We start from the raw sequence: 26729 nt of genomic DNA, 5'->3' as shown, positions 1-26729 counted from the left end.
AATAGTGCTGGAAGTAGAAAGTGATCTTACTGTCTCAGTTGTGTAAGAGCCAGCATCAGAGCATGATCAGTGATAGAGTTGTAACGGTAAAACCATACCCTACTTTATTGACTCTCCAAAAGAGTCTCAATACTTTCCTGTTAAAGATCCCTGTGCAAAAGTGATCCAGGGCGCTGTTTTGCGTTGGACATTAGGTTTATATCGTCTTTAGAAAACATATTTTGTTATGCTGGGAAACAAATGCCCACTCTTTTTTTCCCCTCCCTCCCCCTAGAGGATTCAGAGTCAATTTTGTGTCCATAACAACATTTTGCCTTTTAAAGTTGTAAATAGAACCCCAGCGGACTCCCCGGGAAGCGTTTTTCTAGGGAGCAGGCTTCCCCGCGTCCCGCTGCCGCAGCTGCCTGCCCCCATCAGCCCAGCCCGGTGAATGCTGCACGCCCGAGTCATCGCCCGGAATAAACCTCCCGACAACAACAGCGTCCCTCAACCTGAATCATTCCGGGCGCTGCTTTGGGAAGATGACCCGGCTCATGACTTCACTCAGATGCTCTATATAAGTCCAGGAAAACAACAGGCGCTCGCAGAGCTCACGGGCTGGATTTAATCAAAGCCGGGAACGACCTGGGAGGGATTTCAGCGAGGGAGCACCGCAGTTATGTCACAGGTACGGGGACATCTGTGCGCTGCCTGCCCTCGGAGCAGCGCCTGGCAAACCTGGTACTGGTTTGGATGCTTTGCTTGGAAAAGCTTATTAGCGAGTTCCTCTCGTTAACCAGTGAATTCAGCTTTTCTGCTCTGTGACTTGTGTGATTAAAATATTTTAACAAGTTCATTCTTAGGAAAGGTTATTTGGTGAAGAAGGAAAGCAGCTGCCCTCTACATAGTTAATAAATTTAGCTTTAAAATGTTCTGTTTTACCTTAAATATTTTTATTTGTGTAGAAAGGGAAAAATCATTTCCCCTGCTCTGCTTTGGGATGTTTCACAGAAGGAGGAATCTCTGCCTTTCCATCACACTTTCTCAGACAGTGATTTTGAAATTCTGTTTTGGAAAGAGGTGGCTGTTCTGAAATGTCACTGTGTAAAGCTTAATGTATTAACATGCAGGAGAAAAGAGTGTGACTGAAAATTATAACTGTTAGGATATTTGAGACTGACATTTTGTATAAAATGAATATTTTTATGTTAATTTTATAATTAACGTGTGCCCCAATAATCAGTGCTTCAATGTGCTCTTAAAATTAGCTCAGAAATGTTGAAGTTTCAGATAAATGTTATATTTGCAATACAAGCTGCATGTGCCTGGCAGAGCTCTCTTCAGCATGAGGGTTTTATGGGATGGGTGGGCTGGAGAATAGGAGCACAGGCAGAGTAGGAGAGCACAGTTCTTCAGCCACACAGTCTAACTCAGTTCAGCTGATTTTCTTTACTCCAAGGAAAACAGGACTTAAAACCCAGTCATAAGTCTTGTAAAGTAGCACTTTTTGACTTGTGACAGGAGGAGATAAAGCACAGGCTGCATGCCTGTGCCAGCTGGGAATGGCTCCTGGCAAACCCTGCTCACAAATCTGGGAGCACTTAGCAGTGGTGGGGCTGCGACAGTGGCAGCTGCTGGCCAGGGCTCACCATAACCTCTCTGTGCACCAGCTTTGCTCTTCAGCTGGGGCCAGCTAATCCACAGCAACTGGCCTGCTGGAAAATCCTCCTGTGATCAAAGCATGAGATGGTTTATTTTAAAATGACTGGGTGACATTCAAGAGCTCTGCTCAGCCTGGCTATAACTTTGTGCATCTCCAAGTACCACCTTTCCTCACCCTGTCCCCAAGAATTCCCTTGTCCCAGTGGGAAGAAGCCTCACAGTTACTGTCTGTTGCCAATAATGGGCAGAGATTATGCAGATTTCATATTTCTGTTAATAAAGCAAGGGACTTTTTCCCTTTCTGGGTTGGTTGCCTGTGGAGCATGCCATGGGTATGAGGGACTGTTCCCATCACATGCCAGTTGTCGTTACAGAAGGACAGGTGACACCCTGGCTGTGGGGACAATTGGTTCACCAGCTGAACAACCATGCACAAGCTGTTGTGAATTTTGAAGGGTTTGCTGCCACCGTTTCCCTTTGCTTGCTTTGGCTACTCATGAGTGTTTTCCCCGGAGATCTTGTAAATGGTTTTTTCCCACAATACATGCAAGTGGGACTGACAGTGAGCTATTCTGAGCGTTCCCAGGAGTTTGCAGCAGACAGAAAACATGCCAAAGGCTGCAGTGGAGCCAGCCCACCCGACTAAGAGCCAGCCATGCATGTGCTGTCTCTGCAAGCTCCCTGGGACTTGCTGCTCCAGCCATTTGTAGACCTTAAGGGATTTGATTCCCTCCACATCTGTTTTTAGCCTGAAGTGCCTGAGTGGGCTCCACCACTGCCAGAACCCAAATATCAGAAGCCCTGTGTATGTAGTGATGGTCAGAGAAGTTTCTTGTTGATGTTTCAGTGTGCAAATCCATTTTGTTGGAGTTGGAGTGTGGGAATCTTCTGTTCTTCCTAATCATACCCCTGTGCCCTGCATCTTGCCACGAGGGCTGCCTGGTGGGACATTGGAAATCTGACCATGAAATAATAAACTGAAGGGGGAATGCTTGTGATGTTGGCTGCTGCAGACTGAGGTTGTATCTGACTGTGGAGTGCTAATTTAAAGATAGGGATAGGCTAATATGAAGCAATGTTATCCCTATTTCCTTGTAGTGGGATAAACTGTAAACAGATTAGTACTTGGCTGTTGCAGTGCACCACCTGATGATGCATCTGTTTCTGTATTAGATTTCCTTCTCCTTCTTTGGGTTCCAAGTCCAGTGCTTCAGATGTGTTCAGTAGAGAGCCCTGTTGAGTGCTCAGATACTTTTGTTTCTTAAATTTAAGATTGATAACTATGGGTCAAGTGTTTATTCCAACTAAAGCAAGTCCGGATTCGGAATCTCTCTGACCAGTTTCCCAAAGAAGTAGTAAGTAGATGGAGGCACAAGTCCAACTTAGTAATGAAGTGATTTTTTCTTTCCAAATATTGGACATATCCTTGAATTACCTGCAGAATGAGCAGGCAGGGCTGAACAAAGAAAATCTAAGAATAAAATAATTCTTCATTAAATTAAGTAGTCCGTTGTTCTTTCAAAGGCTGTACAATAAGACAATTTCAGAACAGTAAGAATGATAACAGATTTTGGGAAGGGCAGTGAAATTGTGATTATGTGAAGATCCGAAGTAGCTGAGTGTAATCTCAGAACTGAAATAGGTGAAAAAGTTGTGTTAGCAACTTGTACGTTATAGCCTTTGGGTTGAGGCAGCTTTGTTCCCTGTGCTTCAAACACAAAATACTGATATGTGGGTCTGTTTCTTAGCCAGCCCCTGTGAAAAAGAAGCGTCCTCCAGTGAAGGAAGAAGACCTCAAAGGAGCCAGAGGAAACCTCACCAAAAACCAGGAAATTAAATCCAAAACCTACCAAGTGATGAGGCAGTGTGGTAAGTCTCCTTGACTGGAAACAATTAAGCAGAGTAAAACAATTACTTAATTGCCTTTTTCAAGTGAAAGAGTCACCTCTGGAACAGCAGCCTGCTGCTCATCTGATGGACAGATGAAGTATTTATGAAATGTGTATTTGAGTATTTCAGCAGCACTAGTTTTACTCCCCAAATTTGGGTGGTATTTCACTGATTGTCTCTCCTGGTTTTCTTTTCCAAGAACAAATGGGCTGTGCAGCACCTTCCATATTCAGCCGGGCTCGGACAGGAGGTGAAACAGTCTTTGAGAAACCAAAGGACGAGCCAGCCAAGAGCGTCTTTGGCTGACAGTGGAGCTGGACGTGTCTCACCCAAATGATTGTTGTAACATTTTTCAAAATTTCTGTTCCTTACACTAAAGTCACTGTAGACTCAAGGAGTTAATTTCCACTGTAAGTCCTTAAGTAGGAAATATACTCATATCAAAGAGTAAAATTTCCATGTTCATTTTTATTACATGCTTGCTTTCTCTGTATTGGACAATGTTTGCTGTAATGGTTTAATAAAAAAAGGTTGTTGGACTCAGCTTGGCACACTGTGGTGACTCATTTCAGTTAGGGCTCAGATTAATTCCATGGGCGCTTTGGCACTACCAGCGATGATTTTGTCTGTCAAATGCAAACTCAAACAGCCTGATGACGGTCTCAGTGTCAGTGTAATTTCTTCACACCACGCCCTCACCAGGAGGGAGCTGAGGAGGAACTGATCAAAGAGGCAGCACAGAAACTTGGAGATTTCACCCGAATTTGTGTTGCCTACAGTGGCACCTCAGGGTGGCGGCATGGCACAGGGTGGCGGGTCTCCCCTCACGGTTTCCCGCTCACGGCTCTCCCCTCACAGTTCCCCCTCACGGTTTCTCCCTCATGGCTCCCCCCTTCAAAGTCCCTCCTCACATCTCTCCCCTCACATCCCTCAGGGCAGCAATGCCATGATTTCCCTTCATGCAGCTCAGCTGGGACGGCAGAGGCCCGACTCTCAGAGTGCCCCAGCACTGAGGGAGGGATTTCAGCTCGCTCCCCAGTGGTTTTTTCCTCCTGTCCCACTGGATCGAGTGAGAAGTTGGGTGACAGACCCAGCCACCATGTCCTGCCTGACCATGGAGATGAGAAGCCAATGAGTGTCTCTGTACAACACCGGCACACTCTGAGGGGAAGTTGTTTATTTTTCAATGCTGTTTACTTCTTGATTTGCTGCATCAAACATCAAACCTGTTTTCTCCCAAACCCCAGAATGTTTCCCCTCAGCTGGATATTTATGCTCAAGCACAGAGAAACCTCTCTGGGCACCTGCCATGCTTTCCACACACCCTGAGTCTCTGCAGCACGTCTGGGGATGGTAAGGTAAGTGCCACCCTTTTTTTAAGAAATTACTTTTATTTTACACAGGTTAGACCTGATTAAGAGATAAAAGTGATGCCAAAGTTCTCTGTTTATCATGAAATGTATAATATTTGGCTTTTGTGTCCCAAACACTTGAAAGATAAAATGCAACAGTGTCCACACAGATCCCAGAGAGGCTCTGGGGAGGAGTTCACATAAGGCAGCAACAAATCCTTTGGCTCTAAGGCAACAGCTTCCTTATAGATATTGCTGGTGCATTGCCTTGCCCTGCTTTTTTCACTTTAAAAGATTATTATTTGCAGTCCAGACCCTGCCTTCTCGCTTTAGTGGGCACAATTTCTCCATGGAGCACAGACTCCTCACAGGTATGTTGGCAGAGCATTTTCCCAAGAAAGATCCTTCCAGAGCATGAAAAAAATCATGGTGGAAAAAATTCCTGCACTGATAATGTTGGAGCTGCCTTTGCATTGGGTTTGACAAACCCTCCTTAATTAACCTGCGATGAGAAGTTGGCAGGAGGTTGTTCAATAGTCATAAAAATGGTGGAGAGGGACAAGTGGGGCAAAATGTTGTTGTTGCTTTTTTTGTGCAATACAAGGGCCTGACCTGCAGGTTTGCAGGTTGCGTAGAAAGGACGGGGTGCTGTATTTCAGACCCTGCTTTGGATATGTTGGTGCTGATTTAGCAAAGCACAGAAACCTCTGTGTCCCACACAGATTCTACAGGGAAGCCAAGTAAAGTATCTGCCAGAAACGTGGGATTTGGCAAACAGCTCTATTTCCAGGATGTTGTCAAGTTCAATTACTTGTGCTGCTTCCAAGCGCGATGATAAGGACTGGGGATCTTTTTTAGTTTCCCTGTCTTTTAATGTGGACCTCATCTAAAAAATGTGAGGGGCAGAGCTGACAATGCAGCCTAAATCTGTGCAGTGAAAGCAGCTCTTTAACATCCATGTGATTTTACGTGTAGGCATTAGAAAACTGATGACAGATCCACTTAATTAAAGCTAAAGCTTTGGCTCTTACAGCTCTTAGGCCACTAAGTGTCTAATCTTGTGTATTTTAAGGGATTAAAGCATTACACGAGTTGTACAAGTTAATCGAATTTATAGCAGTTTAATTTTTTGTCTTTAAAAATATATATATTTACATGTCCTGCTATAAAGGATGTGGTATTTGCAAGTGGTATAAACAGTCTGCCAGGGAGGAATGAAGTTTATTTTTTAAAAGAGTTACTTAAAGCACAAGCCTTGTAAGACCAGGCTGTGCTTAGCACATTCTTTGTAGTGAACTTGTAGATGTCTGGTGAGTAATAAATTATTGAGCTCTGCTTTAGTGTCTCCTTGCAACTCTGAGGCCACTTGCTCTCCACATGGGCACTTTGTAAAATAGTCATGAAGCAAACACAGATGCTTGTATTTGCACAGGGTCTTTGTGTTAATTTATGACAATGAATGGCATTACCCACCAAGGATTATGGCTTGTCACCTCACCAAAGGAGGTGTTTCATAAGTGCTGCTCTTTACTTCCCATGGGCCAGTTGTGCAGGGAGGCACAAAGGTTGAGAAATCCACCAGCTGTAGTATCTCATGTGAATGTTGCTTGTCCTGGATGTGCCCTTTCAAATTATTACTGTGGAATATGATAGAGATTCCTGCAGCTTGTTGCACAGACCAAATAATTTCCCTGAGAGATTTCACATGACACAGTGAAATCTAATTTTTAAAAAAAACAACATAGGGATTTCTTAATTTTATGTGTTATGAAACATTAAAATTCTAATGTTTAACAGCAAAGATCTGTTGGAAAAATAAGCATTAGCCAAGTCCAAGTTTTACCTATGTTTAACAGGTAAATATTAAATTTCTGGGTCTCTTCAAAGTCTACGTGATATCCCCAAGTACAAGTTACTCATTAACTGATTCAGATAAATAGAGATTTCATTTGAAAATTTGTTTTTTCCAAAATGGAGCAGAGAGCATTGCTTGCATGGACGGTCTTTTCCTCACTCTTAGTATTAGCAGAAACTATTGATCAGAAGGTATTTGCTCTATTTTTATTATCAATATCTCGTTTGCTCATTTGGTGATGTGGTGGTATCACGGTAACTGGCCAGGTAATGCAGGTAACTCCTCTGGTAACCACCACCTGGGGAGCCTTGGGTGGGTTGTGTTAAGATTTTAGAGCTTTGGGTTATTTTAAGGTCTTTTTGGTTGTTTGTTTGGGCTGTTACAGTACAAATGTAGGAGGACGCATTTGCAGATGTGTCTGATCATGCTCTTCCTCAGGGATGTAAGATACCAAATTTGAGAGATCAGTAGCTCTGCCTTGGCCACCGGATGAGGTTTGGATCTTGACACAGGACCAAACAAGCACAATGCAGTGCCAGGAGGTTTCTGACAAGTGTTTACTAATATATATGGAATGGAAAAGAGTGAAGTAGAAAGTTACTTGCACTGTCTGGAGGAGCAAACTGTGTTCTGTACCATCACGGGGTACGTGTGACAGGTGGCATTGTAAAAACACCAATATTAGAGAAGAAGAGGAAGCTTTAAGTCGGGAGGTTTCTCTGACCATCGTGCCTATTCAGAAAGGTGTGAAGTGGAACTGAAATGCAGGTGGGTGTTGGGAGGCAGGGCGAGGCCTCGTGGCTGCTGCAGGGGCAGCCGAGACCTCTGCAGGAAGCCATGGATGGGGGTGTATGGGCCCACAGTGCCTTTGCTTTTGGGTACATGCCTGGGACTGGTCCTCTCTGCTTCTTTCACCAGGGGCACAGCAATGCTTCTCCCCATGCTGCATCCCATTGACCCCTGGTTTGTGCTGGCCACAGCCTAAAATGCTGCTGGGGCTGGGCGAGTGCAGGAGATGCAGGTCCTCCTCCCTGCAGCATCCCTTGGGCACTTGGCAGCGGAGTAGATTTTGCAGTGGGTAAATTTTGCACAGGACAAGCTCCTCCTGTGTTGGAAGGATCCTCAGGGGGCACCAATGACCATCACCTGCCTACACTGCCCCACTGAGCCACAGCCTGGGGCTTGGTGCTCCTTATGACAAAACCTCACTCTGAATGTGCCATGGGCAGGTTTGAGTATGGCAGGTCAGCAAACTTTTGAATTTCAGCCAGTGTCCTAACTGAGAAGAGGCCACTGGATGCTATTAATTAGCAAGCAAAGTACAGGAGATTAATTATCAAAATAGCTAAAGATCAATTAGCAATTCAAGAGACTTGGAGGGTGAAAAAGTAAAAACAGTAGTGCAGTGATATGCTCTGTTGCTGAGCTTTTTTACTTTAATCAGCTGTTGGACTGTTGTGTGTCTGGTGATGCCCAGATCAACCTTTCCTAGTACCACTGCTGAAACATGGTTAGGATCTTTAGAGAGACATCCCAAATGCAAAAGGAGGTGTTCATGTAGGCAGGTGCTCCAGGCAGTTCTCAGTCCAGCCATGCTCTGGGGTGTTCTTGGGCAGCTCCAGAATGGTGCCCTCCTCCTTTGGGCATCAGGGGCCCTGGAAGAACCAGACCAGGAGAAACATGAGTGCTCAAAAGGCATCTCCGCTTGTGCAACCAAGTGAGGGGTTGGGAGGCCCATGCTGGATTTCAAATCTGCTAAACATCCTGTGGGACTCAAGGTACCAAAGTGAAAAACAGGCAGCAAAGTCAGCAGCTGGGACAGCAAATAAACAGTCACACAAAAAACAGGGCCCTTCCCTGGGTCGGGCTTAAAGAGGCATCTGATCTTCCTGAGGTAAATCTTGGGCAATGCACTGGGGTGATGCAGCAGCTGCTTCACTGTACCCCAAGGAGAGAAAAAGGTTCAACAGAAGCTTCTGTGGAACAGCAAAATGCAGATGAAGCTGCAGGTTTTGCATGGGGCAGGGGTTGTGCCGGCAGAGAAGGGAATAAGCAGACTGGTCCAGAACAATCCCCTCCCCAGTTCCAGCCAGGCTAATAGTTCATTCCTTCATCCGACTTTTCCAATAGCATCATGCAGGTCAGGACTACTTGGGATCAAAACTTGAGTGTTTCTGTTTCAGTCTGTTTATCTTTTTCCAGCCTGAAATCTACAGCCTCCACGTGGACTGCAAGGTCACATCACGATTTGCTCACACTGTCATCACCAGCAGGATTGTCAACCAAGCCAATGAGTCCCGAGAGGCCACCTTTGAAGTGGAGTTACCCAAGACAGCCTTTATCACCAACTTCTCCATGTAGGATCAGTCCTTACCTGTGGTGTGAAGAAGGGGGGGTTCATCTTTCTGCTCAGGAGCTGGTGGGCAAAGTGCACAAAGAGGGTCCTCTGCAAAAATGCTCTGTGGGGCAAAGTAGTAGGCAGCCAAATAAAAAAGAGGTGCCCAGGGCCAGGCTGCCTGCTGCACAGGGTGGGTGACAGATGTGCTCAGTGGTGTTATTTCTCCTGCTCCAGCCTCCTCAAGACTCTGCAAGGACAAGGTGTGGTGGTGGTGGCTGCTGGCATCCTCCTGGGTGGGGAGGGATTTGGGAGCCAAACCATGTCCCTTGCCCAGAGAGCCACAAAAAAACTTGAGTTTCTTTCCCCAGTGCATTCCTTCTAATATTAATTAATTTTTATGGAAACCAAACAGGTCCATCGATGGTGAAGTATACCCAGGAATAATAAAGGAGAAAGCTGCTGCTCAAAATGAGTATGACACGGCAGTCTCGCAAGGGCAGAGCGCCGGTCTCATCAAGTACGTTGCCATTCTGAGTAAGGCTGCTCCAACACCCCTGCTTGGCTTCCTGTTTGGCTGGGGCAGGTTAAACCCTGGAGACAGCTACATCTTGGTGGGGACAAATGTGAAAATCAGTCTTGGGTTCTTGGTGGGAGGGACAGTTGAGTGTATATATTTTTTTTCACGTATATACGATTTATATGTGGTCCTGCAATGGGCTCCAGTGGGAAGCGTCCCTGTTCAGCATTACCCTGGGACTTGCTGTCATAAAATCACTGAATCACAGAATGTTCTCCGAAGGGTTCTACAAGGATCATCAAGTCCAACTCTTTGGTGAATGGTCCATAGAGGGATTGAACCCACAACCATGGTGTTATTAGCACCATGCTCTGACCAATTGAGCTAATCTCAGGATCAAGAGTCCTTAAAGATCATCTAGTTCCAACCCCCCTGCCGTGGGCAGGGACACATTTCAGGTTGCTCAGAGCTCCATCCAGCCTGGCTCCCTGTCATGTGAGAGCACCTTGCCACTATGGGATGATGCTCAGTGCTGAGTCTGCTTCCTCACAAGCACAGAACACCACGGCACTTGAGCAGAGATCACAGTTTCAGGGTATATTTAATCTGTGCTTCACAGGTGTTTAGTCTGAGGCATGCAGGGGTTTCTGCTCCATTTCTCAGCTTGAACCCATGGCACACTAATAAATACATGTGATGTACGTAATAGCACCTGCAATGTAAAAAATCTTCTCTGTGATGAATGAACAATATTTACTGCTACTCTTTTTTTTTTTATTTATCCCATGTGGCCCCTTGGCCTTTATTTTGCACACTTCACAAACTCTGGCCACCACAAGGAAGCCTTCCCTGCAGGAGTTAAATCCCTGTTCTTGCCCCCCAGAATTACAGACAGAAAGCTGGAGCAGTTCCATGTGTCTGTCAGCATTGCGGCCGCCAGCAAAGTCACTTTTGAGCTGACCTATGAGGAGCTGCTGAAGAGGCAGCTGGGGAAGTACGAGCTGCTCATTAAGGTCCGGCCCAAGCAGCTGGTTAAGCACTTCCAGGTGAGCTGGGCAGGGAGCAGTGCCGTGGTTTTTGGGTACAGCCATGTTCCCTCTGAGAAGCTGATGCTGACTTTTTCTCTGCTGTCAGATTGATGTGCACATCTTCGAGCCCCAGGGCATCCGCTTCTTGGAGACAGACAGCACATTCATGACAAATGAGTTAACCGAGGCACTCACCAAAGTGCAGAACGAAACCAAGGTAAAGCAGCAGCTGCCAGAGGTTACTGCCAGTGGCAGCTCTAGGTTATCTTGCTTTAAATCTTTTTTTCTTGTTTCTTTGCAGGCTCATATTTTATTTAAGCCAACTGTAGATCAACAAAAGAAAAATTCTGAACTCGATGAAACACTCCTCAATGGTGATTTTGTTGTGCGTTATGATGTAAAGAGAGAAGCCACTGCAGGTGATATACAGGTAAAAAAGAAATAGAAACGAAAATGCTTTCAGACCACAGGTAAGTCTGAATGTGAAGTGCAATCAGCAAAACAGCAACATTTGCTTTGAAACACCAAGAATGACAGGAAAAGCTCTTTCCATTAATCCTGGGTCAGCAGGAACTGAGGCTGATATTCGGTAAATCCCCAGAGACACCAGGTATATTGCAAAAATGGATCACTCAGGAAAAACAATTAATCTTTCAAATTTTATTCTAACACCAAATCTATATTGGTATTTCATAGATGTCTCTTTACACTCTGTTTTAATTATTATTTTGGCTCCTCTGAAGTGTATTTGTGCCTTCTTGTAAATGAAGTTTAGAGGAATGTGATTTATATAACTTAAAATGATGCTTGGTCTCTTTTTGGTTTTTGTGATAACTGAGGCACAATTAAATACAGCAGGAACTTAACAAATATTTATGAACCAATGCACATTCTAGGGAATAAAATACAGTATTTTCCATATCATTTCACTAATGAAGTATACACGGGTGTGCTAAAAGGTGGCAGCCACAGTCACTCAGCAGAGGTGTGCTAATAGGTCATGATAAAGAGGTAATGTGATATACTGTGATAATATGCATACATCATACATATGGCACTGAGGTGTCTAATATATATGTATGTATGCATGCTGCTCTCTTGTAATTTTCTCTCTACAGACAGTCTTGCTTCCAGCTAGGAAATACATTTTACTTTCTTTAATTTAAATTCTTTGATTTCGGCTTATCAAGAAGAGCAGAATGCTGAGCATGCTCCCCACCACTTGCTGTGCCAGAATGTTAAGATTTATTCTTTATTTCTTTAGATGTACTTTTATAGGTGTTTTCACATTCTGTATTTCAGATTGTCAATGGGTATTTTGTCCACTACTTTGCACCCCAAGAAATGCCAGTGTTTCCCAAAAACATCATCTTTGTTATAGACCGAAGTGGCTCCATGGCAGGCAGAAAAATTGACCAGGTAACTTCATGACCTCTGTTAGCAGCAGGCACACACACCCCAGCCTTCTGAGGAAGCAACTGGGAATTTCTCATTGGAAACACACACTGGTTTTGCACACAGCAAAACGTTCATACTTACAGAAATGCTTGAAAATACATATGCGGAGATTGAAGTTATTAAAGAGTAACATTTGTCTGACACAGCTATTTTCATGGGTACTAAGCATTGAGGCAGAGAGTGCTTTCTGTATCTTTGCAGAACTTTTTGTGTTTATTTTTTTCTTTAATGAAGCTTAAAGAGTTAATTTGTCTGTTATCTGTTTTATGTTTATTGATGACTGTGTATGTAGCTCTGCTTGAGAGCAGACAAGCCCCCTACAGCCCTCATAGGTTGGTTTTTCATGTCTGTAAGTTAAGCAAATCAGCTACTTCTGATGGTCTCAACCTAAAACATACCCTTAGGGTTTAATAAAGGCATTGGGCTGCATCTGGAACAGAGCTGTAGAGAACTCCCTCATTACGCTGCAATTTCAATCCCAGTTCTGGCAAAGAAGTTGGAATAACCAAAGCGATTGTTTGCTCCTTGGAACAGACAATGGATGCCCTGTTGAAGATTTTGCAGGACCTCCGTCCAGAAGATCATTTCAACTTTATCACCTTCAACAACAAAGTGATGGAGTGGAAGAGCTCTTTGCTGCCAGCCACTGAGGAGAACGTGGCCAGTGCTGCAGCACTGGTGCAGACTCTCACTGCCAGGGGAGGTACACGTGCTTGTAGCCACAAATATGCACTCAGTGAAATGAATTGCTTAGAAAACAATTATTTTTATTAGTTATATAGCACCCCAGAGCTACCATCAGTGCTTACAAAGCAAGTCAATTTTTAAGACTTAGAAGTGATGAGTGGGAAAGAAAGCTTGTGAGTGGAGAGACTGGTGACTACATTATGAGCTAGATATAGATATATAATATACATAAGAGATGCTTACATCATATATGAACCATACATGCCACAAAGTTTTGTTTCCAATTTTTATGACAGAGATAATTGGAAGATTCCTTGATAGCACATTTTTTTTCTACAGAAAAATGGCAATTCACTCAACATTTGACAGCAATTTGCTTATTTTTCTTTTTATATCAAGTGTCCCCTTGAAAAAAGGAACAAAAAACACATCCAAAGTTATACTCCCTTGTAAGCCATGCCATGGAAATAAAACAGGCAAAATAGACATGTGGCATTTCAATGTGCTTGGTGTTGTTTAGTTCTCAGCACATCTCAAGAGCTCTGTCTCCCTTTAATGTTACATTCTGAGTAGTAACAGAAGTTTCCTTACCCCAGGCACTAACACCAATAAACCCACCCATGCTCAGCTCTTTTCTCTGACTTCTTAGATAAGGCAGGGAAGCTTTTCTTAAATATAGGTTAACAGATGACAGCGTGTTTATTTAAGCACTTTTTAATGGCTCTAGACATGTTTGTATTTCCCATGACATATGTGTGGAAAATGCTCCCAAAAGAATACTCCAGCACTGCCATTGCAATATAATACCCTGTAATTAAGTCAAGTAGGCTAAGTCCCTAAATCCTCCTCTCTCGGAAGGATTACTTCCTGCAGGAAACTTTAAACAAGTCTGCAGGGCCTCTGCAGATGAAGGGCAGCAATCTCTGCAGATGATTATCCTGTTTAGGTGAGCGATGCCTGCTCTCTCATTCCAGGCACAGACATCAGTGGTGCCCTGCTGGCTGCCGTGGGCGTGCTGGAGAAAGCCGAGGGGCTGCCGGAGCGCAGCGTCTCCATGATTGTTTTGCTGACAGATGGCCAGCCCACTTCTGGTGAGTGAATGCTACGCTCGGTCCGCCCTCCCCTGGGGATTTTTATCTTTTACACTTGCTTCCCAATATTGATAGACCTCGCCTGTGTTTCAGAAGAGCTTTGGAATACGCAGGCTGAGCTACAGCTGGATCTGGGGAGGGGGATTATGAGAGGGCTCTGCTGAGTGAGGGCTGTAGGGAGCGATGGCAGAGCCTGCCTGCCTGTGACTGCGCATCCTTCAGCTGGGAATTGTTTTGCTGCATACCGTTGGCTTCCCAGCTTATAAACTCGAGGGAACTGGAGATACTCCAGGCACAGCTGAATTAGAAAAGTAAAATACCTAGAGACAAAACATGGACCTTTTGCAGATAACTGTGTACAGTCCTATTTGAGAGATACTGCTTGTGCTTCTTCACCCTCTGTACCTCAAACTTGGGATATTTTCAATGTGCTTCTTGGTCTGTATTCTTTTCCATGTCTTAATTAGTGATCAGCTGTGACAGCACAAACCAAAGGATTGAGATTGAAATATCAGGTGAAATAAGCAACAACTCCCAGTGCAATAGCACAAACTTCTTGTCCTGAACAGAGGTTTGTCTTAGTTTTGTGTGGCACCAGCATCCTCCAAGGCCAGCAATATTAATTCTTCTGTAAGCCCTCTAAATAAGATCAGTCTGCTTTTTAGATTGTGAACCATTCTGCTCTGGGGTTTGTTGATTTTGTTTGGGTTTTTAAATAAAATTCATCTCACAGTGCTGCCTCCCCGGCACAGCCACAGTGAGTCTCCAGTGCTCCCCACATCCAGCAGTTAGAAATCAGGCCAGGGTGGAGTGTCAGGCATTATTGCATACACTGTCTTCCTTAGCAAAGCAGCTGAGAGGGAAACATCTGAGCTGCTCCCATGATATTGCTACAGGCAGTGACAGTTTCTGCCTGGAAATGCTGATGGAGAAGCTCTTCATTCATACATAGCCATCAGCAGCTCTTCAAATGGGATAAGATGATGGTGTGAAAATCTTTTCCCTCTGTCACACAAAGGAGCAGGGAGAGCAGCATGGCTGAGTTCATTGGCAGTTTGTTGGAATTGCACCATTAACCAATCCATTCTTCTCTGAATTGACACACATAATTTTTATGGATGCTACTTGTCTTTTGAATGCTTGATGAAGTGTATCCATCCCTCGTGTTGTTAGCTTGTAGTGTGTGTCCCTTCTGTACTAAAAACCTCTTCTGGCCCTGTAATCCTCTAAAATATTTTGCATTTAGCCATGACAACATCACTAGAATGTAGTAAAAGTCATTAGGGGGAGAATCATGTTTTGGCACTCCATATGCAGAGTGATGCTTTTATCTCCAATTCAATTACCAGCATTCTATCCCATATCTTTTTAGTATTTTATTCTGAATTATTTTTAAAAACTTCAGGCAGGATTTTCCACTAACCTGCTGTGGTCTTTTTGCACTTGAAAAGACCCAAACCCACAACAGCATGTTTTTGTTTCATTTACAGGTGAGAGAAATGTGGAAGTAATTCAAGAAAACATTCAGAAAGCAATCAACGGGAAATATGCTCTTTTCTGCCTTGGCTTTGGGTTTGATGTCAGTTATAAATTCCTGGAGAAAATGGCCCTGAGCAATGGGGGAATAGCACGGCGTATCTATGAAAATGCTGATGCAGCCCTGCAGCTCCAGGTCAGGAGGAAGGAATGTGCCAGAAAAAAACATCTATCAGCTACAGCTGATACAGTCCTAGCAGCAAAATCACAGATTTTCTGAGATGCAATGTTGGGTTTGAGTTTACCTGTTAATTTATGGGCGGGAGGAAGGCAATTTTGGGGTATCTGAGGGTTTGTACCCTCCATGTATCCATGATTCAAAGTCCTCAAATCAGCCACTTTCAGACAAACTGGGAATTTTCTGTACTGTAGAAAGAGAAATTGTCCAGGGGAAGTGGACAATTTCTAAGTTTGCAGTAGACTTGCACTACTAAAGAAGCTTTTTAAGGGGGTTTTAGACATTCCACATTTTGCTTTGCACAATTTTGCTGTCATTTGTGTGTGTTCTCTGTCTCACTGCTTCTCTTTAGGGCTTTTATCAAGAAGTGGCTACCCCAATATTAATGCAAATTGAAATGCAGTATCCAGAAAATTCCATTCAAGGGTTAACCAAGAACGATTTCAAGCTGTTTTTTGAAGGATCTGAAATTATAGTGTCTGGAAAAATTAGCAATGAGCTGGATCTTTTGCCAGTAGAAATTAAAGCTCAGTCAGTAAGTGTTTAGTTTACTAATTGTGAAAAACATCTCTCCCTTCTGTCTTTCGTGGTACAATAGGAGGCTTCAAGAAGTGTTTTGTGTTTAGTATAGGTTCATCAGAACAGCTCACTGGAATGCCCTCATTTGGGCATGCAGCTGTTTTCCCATTGTTTGAACTCTCAAATAATTTGCTAAAATTACCCTCTCTTGAATTTGAATACAGAAGAAAAACCTTGAAGAATATCCACAAATAAGCAAACAGCAATTTTAATTCTACAAAACCCATAATATTTTGTCCTTTTAAGCACTTTTAGGTTTGTATTGTTACAATGAAGTAGGAAATCTCAATTATTCATCTCAAAAATGTTGAAATAGAACAATTTAATTACCTCCTTTTTTCATCATTGTTTCAAGTCCAGAAATATATATTTAAAATACATGCTTCTTAGATTTCTTGGAGTTGCATTCTCTAATGGGAAAGAACAAAATTGAAGGACAATTGGTACTGAAAGATGTTCTCTTGAGTCTAATAATGTGACTGTAAACAAAGTCTGGAACTGTTTTTTGATGGTCAGTTTTCTCCCACTTCAGCATACAAGTGACTTGACTCTTAAGGAAGAAGCAAATGTCAAAGAGAAGGAGCAAGTATTCCAAAATCAAAAATACGTCTTTGGAAATTTCATAGAGAGACTGTGGGCTTACTTAACCATTCAGCAGCTTCTGGAAAAAGCGTAAGCTATTTTAATGCCTCACATAACAAACGTCTAACTTCTCAAAACACAAATTCCTTATTCACAAATTATATGGTCAGAAAACACAAAGAAACAGAAATATTTCTCCAGACAGTATCAAAAACATAAGATACTGGGAGAATACTATATTACTATATGATGAACATGAAGTGCCTTTCAGGTTATGATAGCACTGCAACATTCCATTTCAGGAATAGGAAAACGTAATGTAAAACATTCTTCATGGCATTACTATGAAATAGATTTCAGTTGTATGGATTGTGTTGAGCTGTTCTTGCACACCCAGAAATACTGCCTGTCGATAAGGAAACGGCAATAGCTAGGGAATAGAACAATATATATGTCCATAAGATAATTCATAGATCATGTAGCTATTATTTTTATGTATTTAAACCATACATAGGCTCCAGTCTTGCAAAGAATTAAGCATTTCCATAATTTCAGCCACATGAACATGTGAGTTATCCCCTTAAGACTACTGACCCTTCAATACTAAAAAATATCTGTGAAGATACAGCTAATATACAAAGGCATCTGAAGATGGCTTGTTCATAGTCTCTACACGTTATTTCTTCATCATTAACACAGACTTTAGTATTTCAGTGGAAGAAGAGGACCAGAAGGCCCTGGAGGACCAAGCTTTGGATCTGTCCCTGCGGTACAGCTTTGTCACACCCCTCACTTCCATGGTGGTCACCAAACCCTCTGATCAGCAGCAGAAGGAGTTGGCAAACAAACCCACCGAGGCTGGTAAAAACAGCCCCCCTGAAACACTCTGCTCTTCCTGATTAATTGTTGTTGACTTCCACTTAGGTTCATTTGATAGTGACGTAATGAGGCAAATGGGAGGCAGGAGTTCAGGGATTGGCTTCCTTTCAAAATAAAATATGCAGGATTTTTTTGAAAGGTGAAGTGATGAAACAGGCACTACTATTGAAATGGAAAATAATTTGTTTAAATATTAACTAAAAGTAGTCTAATAATTGTTACTATTACATTCCTGACAATGCAAAAGGGTCCCACACTTTTCTCTGTAGCATTTAAGTGGCAAAATGAATGCAGGGGGGAAGGCATGGCCTCAGTCAGAGTTTTGCACGTGGATAAAAGGATATACCCATCCTTTAACACAAAACACCTGAAGCCCTTGCACCAGTTTGCTTGTTTACATGGGTAAAGTAATTCAGTGTTGACTGTATGATACTAATCTGCCCCTCTTCCTCTTGACAGATAATGAGAAGCCCAGCAGTTTTCCAGCAGGAGGTAAATGTTTTCTTCTTTTCCAGTGGCATATTTTCATAGTCTCTAATAAAAAAACAAACTAACTAACCAACCAAACAAACAAAAGAGTTCATGGTGGCTGTTCTATAGAGGGAAGTCTCTGAGATTTGAAAAAATGTGTGAAGTAAATTATAAGCAATGCCTACCATAGTCTGTGTGGGTTTTGGGTGGGTAACAGGGTCAAAGGGAGAAAATCTTCCATTCAGAAGTCTCAAAGGTCAAAATTATCTATGCTCTCGAGGAAAAGTAGTTCTTCAAGCCAATGGTGTTAATGATGCTTTCTGCTTCTTTCTACCACATGTGTAGCATCTTTCAAAAAATTCAGCTCAAGAATGTCTTCTGAGGATGATTTCAGTATTTTTTTTCCTCTCTGGAAACAGCATTTATTTAATAATAATTTTATAGATGAAGAACCTTGGGTTTTGCTCTAGTTATGTCACAGAAATATATTGAGGGAATCACAATGCTGCCCTGTTTTTGGACATTGCCTCTTTCAAAGTGGTGCTGGGGAGTTTAATGGCAGAAAACTCCCTGACCAGAAACACTCCTGTAAGGTATGTGATGCAATTGTGAGTAAAACACAGATACTCTCTTTTCTTTCTCCAGGTGCTTATAGAATGATGAATGGGTCCCCTGCTGGTAAGTACTCCTCCTCTGTTTCTATTCAGAATAAATCTATGAAGTTAATTTCATATGTTCATTGATTTTAATAAATGCATTTGGATTGGAGATGCCCACTTGATACACAATTTAGTTTTTGTTATATGTATTTCTGTCCACAGATATTTTCTAATGGACTATAAACTTTTGAAAACAATCTTGATCCCTTTTCAGAAATAAAACCATATTATACCTCCTAAAAATAAATGTGAAAGATCTGGAAAAGTATGTATTAGTAAGCTGAAAGAAATGGATGTAAAAACAAAATAGTTCACCAGTCCTGGGGTATCCAGAAAATGCAGTGGGCAACAAGCAGGACAGATTCCCTGTTTCAAAGGGTGGGGAGGGAGGTGCAAGACATAAACCCAAAGCAACAAAACATTGGGAAAACCCCTTTCTTCAGGTCGAAGGCGCTCTGAGCTCAAAACTGGCAGCAACAAGAAGATGTCTTCAACAGGTAACTGTGCACAGTGGGGTGAGAGGAGCTGGGCTGGGTGTGCTGCATTCAACACTGCACAGTGACCCTTGTAAACACAGCTCTAAACCCTCCCACAGCTCCAGCTGAGCATGGCCTTGTGGCATGGTCCATCCTGAGAGAAACAGGCACTGCACGTTGTGCTTTTTTCCCATTGGGACATCTTGTCTTAAGCAAAGCTCTTCATGGGAGTCAGTGAAGAGCTCTGTTAAAAAGGCTTCTGTCTAGCATTTGTCCTGGTTAATCAGCTGACTTAGGGAAAAATGTTTCATTAAACTCTTCTTACTAATTTTATCTATTTCAGTCTCCAGGTTCAGAGGCATCATAAGACCACAACCTCTTGGTAAGTGATACACATCCTAGTCCCATTTCAATTATTAATGTAACTGCAATGTACACTTTTTCATGCAACAATGTTTTCTCTGACTGCATCAACTCTGTGAAAATATTTTACCTCTTCTTGCAAATCTTGGCTAGTTCTTTCCATTTAAGTAAAAATTATCCCCATGTTCCATGAGAAAACTTCTCTGACTTGAGGATGTAAGAAATGCAGTACAACAGGTCTTCAACAGCCTAAGCTTTTTTAAGGGCTCATTGTCCTTAGTAAACTATATTTAAAAATCTGTTGGTTTCATTCATATCGAGGTGCTGTATCTGGGTGTCCTTTTCAACAATTATTACTTTGTTTTTAATTGTTCTATCCTATACAAGCTATAACTGATGTTTTAGGTATAAATCTATAAATCATTTTTGCTGTGCCTAGCCAGGGCACAGCCTAGATTTTTTTTGTTGCTGATATATTTCTTCTGTCTTTTCAGTCGACGAACATCCACAACTTCTCTTGCAATTACCCAGACAAAATGAAAGAATCTGCTTAAATATTGATAAAACAACACAAAGCTCTGTCCACCTGCTGTCAGATCCAGAGCAAGGTGAGTGAGCCATGTTACCCCAACACCAAGACAAGGAGAGTCACTGGGTCTGTGAGTGCAGTCTGTGTCTTTGGGAATAACCCCCTCTCATGAACAGCCATCTCATACCTGCTGCCTTGCACTGACCAGAAAGGGTGTGGTAAATTCTGCCTTTCTGTTAGACAATATTAATGGTGCAACAGCTGGGGGCACTTCTCACAGGTCTGGCTGAGGGTCACCTTTCCCTCCTGGTGTCACATCCTTGGTCCTTAGGGTTTTCTCCTACCCAGCCCTTGGGGCTTTGGAGGATGCAGAGACCTTAAACCTCATGGTCCCTGTGTACCAACAGAAAGGTGCATGCTCTGGATGTACAGCAGCTTTTCTGTACTCCTGTACTCAAGGAGCCATGGCCCGAGCCCCAGGTACCTGCTCTGATTATGGAACAGAGACACCTCTATGCAGGAGGTGGAAGCATGGGGTTAAACAGGCTCTAGTGACCCCACCACAGTCCTGGGGCATGGGGAGCTGAAATCCAGGGTACTGTGCCCCACAAAACTAGATATGAGACCCTGAAGTTGTTTCAGTAACAAAACTGAAGCAGGTTTATTAAGATCACTTGTACCTTAAGAGAAGAATCACCTGACAAATTTGTATTAAAGGGCTTACTGTGACGGGGAAACTTGGAAATGGAGTAAATCACTTTGTGCAGTTTGATATTAACTATGTGAATCCCCCCGTGCAAATCCATGTCTACACTCATGCGATCCTTATAAGCCACAATAACAAGAACAACTGGCTGTCGTGGATGAAGTCAGCCTCCTCCACCATCCAGGGGTAAGAAACACCTCCCTGTCCTTTCCTAAACTTGAAGATGTGTCAGATCTTTGTTCATTCAGGCCTCTGCTTCCCCATTTTCCTGAAGTAAGTGCTTCCAAATGTCCTTATCCAGCAAGTATATCAGTGTGAGTAGCAGCAGGGTATCTTCATAATCCCCCATTTCAAATACAGAGAATGAAGTAGGTTTGATTTTAATTCTCCATGCCTGTGTAAAGAGAACCAGAACAACTGCACCACCAGCCTGCTGTTCATGTATTTATGTTCCAAAGGAAAGGACCCACAGCCATGCAGAGCAGCCCTGGTGCCACCAGCAGCCACTTTGTGTTCCTCCAGGACAAAGCGAGCGCTGCCAAGTGATGGCTTTGACATTTACTGTCCCTTTTATACAGCACTTGGCTCCACACAGGCTGGGGTTTTCTTTCTCCTCAGTTTTAGCAATAACTCCCATCTGGGCAGCTGACATTTTTTATGGGCAGGCATAAAGTGTTGGAATAGCTGCCTGTAACTAAATGCCTCCTGTAGGAGAAGGGATACTTTAAAAGCAGACTTTATTTGTTAGAGTAATTAGGGCAGGATCCTTCACTAGCACAAGGAAGATCTGAGTGTAGCTGGCTCCCCCAGCCTTTTTATTTTGCTGCAATAAGTCTCCACAAGGATCCAGTGCTGGCCTGGGGCAGACAGGACACACATCGCTGCTTCCCCACACGCAGTTCTAGACAATAACGAGTCCTACAACAACTGCATTCAATTATTCTTGTAATCCAAACAGAGCCAAGAACTTGCTGTATTTATGTCCCAGTATAATTTGCCAAGCAGAATGATCCTCCTGCTTCAATCCAGCACCTGAGCCCTTGCACCAGCACTCGGGGTGGCTTTGTCAAACCTGTCTGCAGGAGTAAAATGACAGTGACATTCACGTTCTGCAAGCCCACCTGAGACAACAATAACATTAATGGCTCAGAAGAAAGGCAAGGTCTGAAAAAACTTGTAAAATATCCAAGAAAAAAGTATTTGACTTGTTCATGAAACAGATTGAATTATTTTCTTAGTCTACCTTTTTCCTCATTAAAATGGTGAGAAAAAATTTTTTTTTCCCATCCAAGCATTTCTTGTCATTATGGATAATAAGGTGTATTCATCAGCAAAGAATTCTCCCCTGGTATATTTGCAAGACCTGTAGTGCAGCACAGAGAGAAAAGATATTCTACTGAGTATTTTCTAGCTTAAAAATAACTACAGGAAAAATGCAATTGCAAAGAGATAAAAGGCAAAAATGAAATTATTTTGATTAATTAATGTCAGTTAAATACATATTCTTTCTTCACGTTCTTCTTGGAAATAATTTCATAATTTACTTCCTAGACTGAGCGTGTCGGTTGAAGAGGAAAGGAGCGTTACAGTATCACTGCCTGATACGGTCACAGTGAAAATTTCCTTGGTCAGGTTTCCAGATGATTTCCTTGGGCTCTATTTCTTGAACACTGACCGTTTTTCAGACAAAGTCAGTGGAGTTCTGGGTGTGTATCATTATGGATGTGTACAGCAAATAACAGTCTTGTAACTCAGCTCCTGGAAAGAGAGTGTAGTTGGGGGTTTGTTTCAGGGAGTTCTTGAGAAACTTTGCATTTAATTAAGTCTTTTTGGACATTTAACTTCTACTCCCCAACAATTCTGAAGAGAGGAGGTCTCACCCTGGAAACATAACACACATAACACAATGCTTTTCCACTCACCAGTGGCACAACCCTAAGTAGCCCATTATGGGTTTAGAAGATGTAAAAGTAAGACACAAATAATAGTTGGGCTTAACCCCAACAGTGCTGTGGAATGACATGATTGCTGCAGCAAATTCATTTGATGTCAAAAAATAGACTATAAATAATGGACATAAAATTGTAAACAATCATGGTTAGAAAATGAAAGCCAGCTGCTCCTGAATGTCTTGGCTCCAAAAATCCTGGTGGGACCTAAGTTGAAGTTGTTTTGGAAACTTTGCAAATGGAGAGGCTGCATATTCCAAAATCCACAAGAAAGAAATAATTGTGAAAACTCATCAGAGCAAGGCTGAACCTTGCCATGGAGGGTGTTAAGGATTACAGGAGATCGCAGCTGAAACAGGAATTTTCTAAACTTAATAATGGAGCATCCAAACGTGCTCTTTGGTTTGTTTTCTGAGATAAAGAGCTGCTCTCCTGGTGTTAGAGCTGCCATTTGTGGTAAATAAACAGTAACACTCAGCTGGTTTGTATTTCTAATTAATTTGTGTGTCTGTTGCTTAGGTCAATTTTATTCAAAAGCACAATTTGGGGATAACTCCAGCAATCAGAGAGCTGTGGAAAGACTCCTAAGAGTGTCTGGATCTGAGCACAGAGTTTCCAGGTAACAGAGATGGAGGATGTGTGTGCTTTGAGATGTACTTTATCAGCAAATGCCAGAGATCAAAAGAAATTAAACTGAGGGAGTGTTTGTAAGAACACACTTCTTTGGTGCAAATAACTTGCACTTTAGCTTTTCCCTAACAGGCTGAATTTGTTGTTTAAGTGATGCTACAGGGCTCAAGGCTCCTATTTCATTGGGGGGAAATAATTATACCCTGGGGCTACAGCTTGCATGGTTTTCCTGGACAAGGGAGGGTGTTTCCTCGGTTGGATTTGCCACGAGAAAAATTTTCTATCCTTCAATTGCTTTTAGCACATGTCTGTGATGTGGAAAAAATGGCATGAGTATGCAGATCCTGAGAGTGCTGAGGTGCACCTCTGCCCACACAGGCCTCCAAATCCTGGTGCCATCTGCACGTCAGGGCAATTCTGGCCCTGCCCTTTGATTGTGTTACCACAAATTCTCTTGTTTTGATTTCATTTCAGATTGTACAAGAAAGATTACAGGCTTGAGTCAGCCAGTGATCCTGTTTCCTGCTGGTCAATAGATCTAACTCCCTAGGAAAAAAATTTCTGTGAAGAAAACTATGCAAATGAAGCTGTTCCAAGTATTTTTGATACTTTCATCAAGAAAACCACACAGTTAAAGCCTTACTATCACTCTATACATAAATGTCACAAATATTTTACCTTGAAATAATTATACTTTCAAGATGCGACTGTGCTTGCTTGTTTGCTATTTGAAAATGGTTTCTAATCTGCAATGTGGTTTTGTTGTTGAAGATTCATATGAATGAACTAAATAAAATTGACATTATCAGCTCACAATTTGATATGGACACATGGACTTAGGTTTCCAAATAAAAATTAGTAGTGGCATCATCCAAGCCAAAAAATAGATTTCTAAAACTCTGTCCAGTTATATATGATGGTGTTCTTGAACCACACATTTTGTGAAAATGCCATGAAGTTTAGACAGTATTAGTTTACCACGTCTCTCATTTTCTATTTCATTGCTGTATCACGGTTCTCTTGGAGGTTGTTCTCTGAGACCATTCAAAGCATGAAAGCAGCAGTGAACAGGGCTGTGTGTGTGATGCAAACCCACACCAGCTGTGGTGTGGTTCGTTGTTGCAAAAGTCTCTGAGGCTCCCTTTTGAAAACATCTGCAGAACAGCCATTGACTGGTTGCAAAACCTCTGGTTGCAAAAGACAGCATTTCAACCCCAAAAGTTAGCAGCTTTTTTTGGCACCATTTCATACATTTTGCAAACATTGGAAGATGTTTTACAAATAATTAACAGCTCAAACCCAACCTGCTGTGCTCGGAGGTAACACTGCAGACTAAACACAGAGGCCTCTGCCCAAGGAATCCAAGCTGTAGTTTCAGTCTTCCGCTTTTTGTCAGTTTTAATTCCAAAAGATTTTGTTTTACAATTTCAGTTCCTTTGTATCTTTGAACCCATAAATATGCCAGGATTGTAGGCAGTTTAACAGAAATTGCTTTCTATCCTGCCAATAATATATAACTGGAAAAACCTTATTATTTTAAAGCAATGTACTCAAAGAGAAACAGTTTCTTGCCAAAGTCAACAAGCTAAAACAAACTGTGTAATTAGAAGCCTGTTTTTTAAAAGAAATGTGCAGACATGATGCCAAGATATGTTTGTGTGAACTGCTGGTACTTTCAAGGTGCTGATTTTGCTGGATAAATTACATTACAAACAATGTAGAATTTGGAAACTGGAAGCACCAGATTGCTCACTTCACTGCATCAAAAACAGGCTTCCCAATCTGATTGTTTCCATTATAGAGGAACTCAGGATTTGAATCACAAGCTGTTGATCTTGGGTTATATCAGCAGACTTACTGCAGATTAAACATTCCCTGCTTTCAGTTATAGGGTGTCTATGTGTCCCCTCCTGCCCTGCTGCCAGCTGCGGGGATAGAAGCAGTGCTGGTCAGGGAGCAGTGGCTCATGGCTGGGGCAGCTTTCACCTGGGACCCTCTGCTTTAAGTCAGGGTCAGGCAGGTACAGCCATGCTTGAGAGCTGCGCTCAAACTGCAGTGCCTGAGGTTCCCCAAGAAGCTGCTGCCCTGCTAAAGCAGTTCTCCCTTGCTGCAAAGAAACTCTGCACCAGGGAATTTATTAAGGCACAATAGAAACTCTTCACATTGTTCAAAGATTTTATCTGACTTTGAATAGATAAGTTGTGCTGACAGAGATTTCTGTGCTTTCTGCAGCAGCCCAAAGTCGCTGGCGTGCCTGGCTACTGCAGCTCCAAAATCTACACAGTGCTGCTTCCCCTCTGCACGTGTGCTTTCCATTCTGTAAGCAGGAGCCATGCCACTCTTCTTCACTTGAATTGTGTCTTAATTTGTTGTTTAGTGACTCCCCTCCGGTGCTTTCCACGCCACAAAGTGAGTTCTGGTGGGTTTCTGATTTCCTCTGTTCCTTTCCCTTGCTCCCAAGCTGAAGGCAGATGCAGTAATGAATATTTGGCATTCTGTAATTTCTAATTCCAATGCAAAATAGTGTCAGTGTATATGTAACAGGTCTACACATATCTCACAGGATATATCCCCACACTTCTCTTTTAACCAGCACTGTAGCCATCAGCAGGAGGAGTAAATGTTTTATCTACCTGTGAGCACCTGTCTGCTGTTTTTCTCTGCCCTCCCTGTTACCTTTAGCTATATTTGCTATTATCTCCTACCTTGCAGGAATCTTGGAGCACTTATTGAACACGAGCCATGTAAAAGCAGACCAGAGCCCCTGAGAGCAACTCGTGGCTCCCAATTCAGTCACAGACAAGACTTCTGCCAGCTCCAGAGATTTGCCTCATCCCCATAAATCAAACAGGAAAGTTCTGTCTGGCCCAGGATTGCCTTGCTCCCAAACTCTGCCAGCCAGCATAGGTCAAGGTCCACTGCTCTGCTTTATTGTGTCAATGGAGCAAGTGAGGACAGGACCAGCCCTGACGGGCAGTGCCACAGCGCCTGTTTTAGGATCCAAAATGGATCATTGCTTTATTTCATTCTATTCCATCTAATTAATTCTCTTACAATAAAAATTTAGAACCATGTAAACTTAACCTTATTCGTTTCAATGTTCTGGTCTTCTCTCACTCCTTCCTGTGGCTTTCCCTGCCTCCCCCATTTTTCAGTCACTTACTACCTTCTGTAGAAATTACTGTTTTCATTCACCAATTCTGTCTGGATTTAGCAGGCAAAGATCTGCAGCCACTGTGACACCCTCTCCCCTCACCTATTTTTTTTCTTCTACAAAACTGCTGCTTTCAGTAAAGGATTTTGCTCCTCAAAAAGGCCTGTATCTCCCATAAATT

At 42.6% G+C, this 26729-nt stretch overlaps 2 protein-coding genes across 3 annotated transcripts; both read left to right on the top strand.

The window, feature by feature from the left end:
• Positions 1-362: 362 nt before the first annotated feature.
• Positions 363-4074, top strand: MUSTN1 (musculoskeletal, embryonic nuclear protein 1). Its single transcript, XM_048315589.1, has 3 exons — positions 363-667; positions 3390-3510; positions 3731-4074. The coding sequence occupies exons 1-3, from the start codon at positions 659-661 to the stop codon at positions 3835-3837; spliced, it is 237 nt and encodes a 78-aa protein (XP_048171546.1). The 5' UTR covers positions 363-658; the 3' UTR covers positions 3838-4074.
• Positions 4075-6846: 2772 nt separating this feature from the next.
• Positions 6847-24210, top strand: ITIH4 (inter-alpha-trypsin inhibitor heavy chain 4). Of its 2 annotated transcripts, XM_048316180.1 has the most exons (22): positions 6847-6929; positions 8941-9095; positions 9489-9593; positions 10477-10639; positions 10728-10838; positions 10923-11051; positions 11924-12040; positions 12614-12782; positions 13741-13857; positions 15348-15529; positions 15924-16106; positions 16683-16822; positions 17439-17593; positions 18071-18103; positions 18728-18760; positions 19185-19238; positions 19561-19599; positions 20075-20188; positions 20827-21001; positions 22367-22521; positions 23284-23383; positions 23869-24210. In XM_048316180.1, exons 1-22 carry the CDS (start codon positions 6855-6857, stop codon positions 23942-23944), a joined length of 2580 nt encoding a protein of 859 aa, XP_048172137.1. In that variant the 5' UTR covers positions 6847-6854; the 3' UTR covers positions 23945-24210. The 2 variants fall into 2 exon arrangements, with proteins under 2 accessions (XP_048172137.1, XP_048172138.1); XM_048316181.1 differs by lacking the exon at positions 19185-19238.
• Positions 24211-26729: the final 2519 nt, after the last annotated feature.

The sequence above is a fragment of the Corvus hawaiiensis genome, chromosome 11, assembly GCF_020740725.1.
Source record: "Corvus hawaiiensis isolate bCorHaw1 chromosome 11, bCorHaw1.pri.cur, whole genome shotgun sequence".
Taxonomy (NCBI): Eukaryota; Metazoa; Chordata; class Aves; order Passeriformes; family Corvidae; genus Corvus; species Corvus hawaiiensis.
The sequence above is the reverse complement of the archived record's forward strand: the minus strand, read 5'-3'. Positions and strand labels throughout refer to the sequence as shown.

Bases quoted from the DNA above. Each gene is read 5' to 3' on its own strand.
- MUSTN1 (XM_048315589.1), top strand. The intron at 3,511-3,730 runs GTAAGTCTCCTT...TTCTTTTCCAAG, and splicing joins CCAAGTGATGAGGCAGTGTG to AACAAATGGGCTGTGCAGCA.
- ITIH4 (XM_048316180.1), top strand. From the start codon at position 6,855: ATGGAGCAGAGAGCATTGCTTGCATGGACGGTCTTTTCCTCACTCTTA. The intron at 12,783-13,740 runs GTACACGTGCTT...CTCTCATTCCAG, and splicing joins GACTCTCACTGCCAGGGGAG to GCACAGACATCAGTGGTGCC. The intron at 23,384-23,868 runs GTAACAGAGATG...ATTTCATTTCAG, and splicing joins TCTGAGCACAGAGTTTCCAG to ATTGTACAAGAAAGATTACA.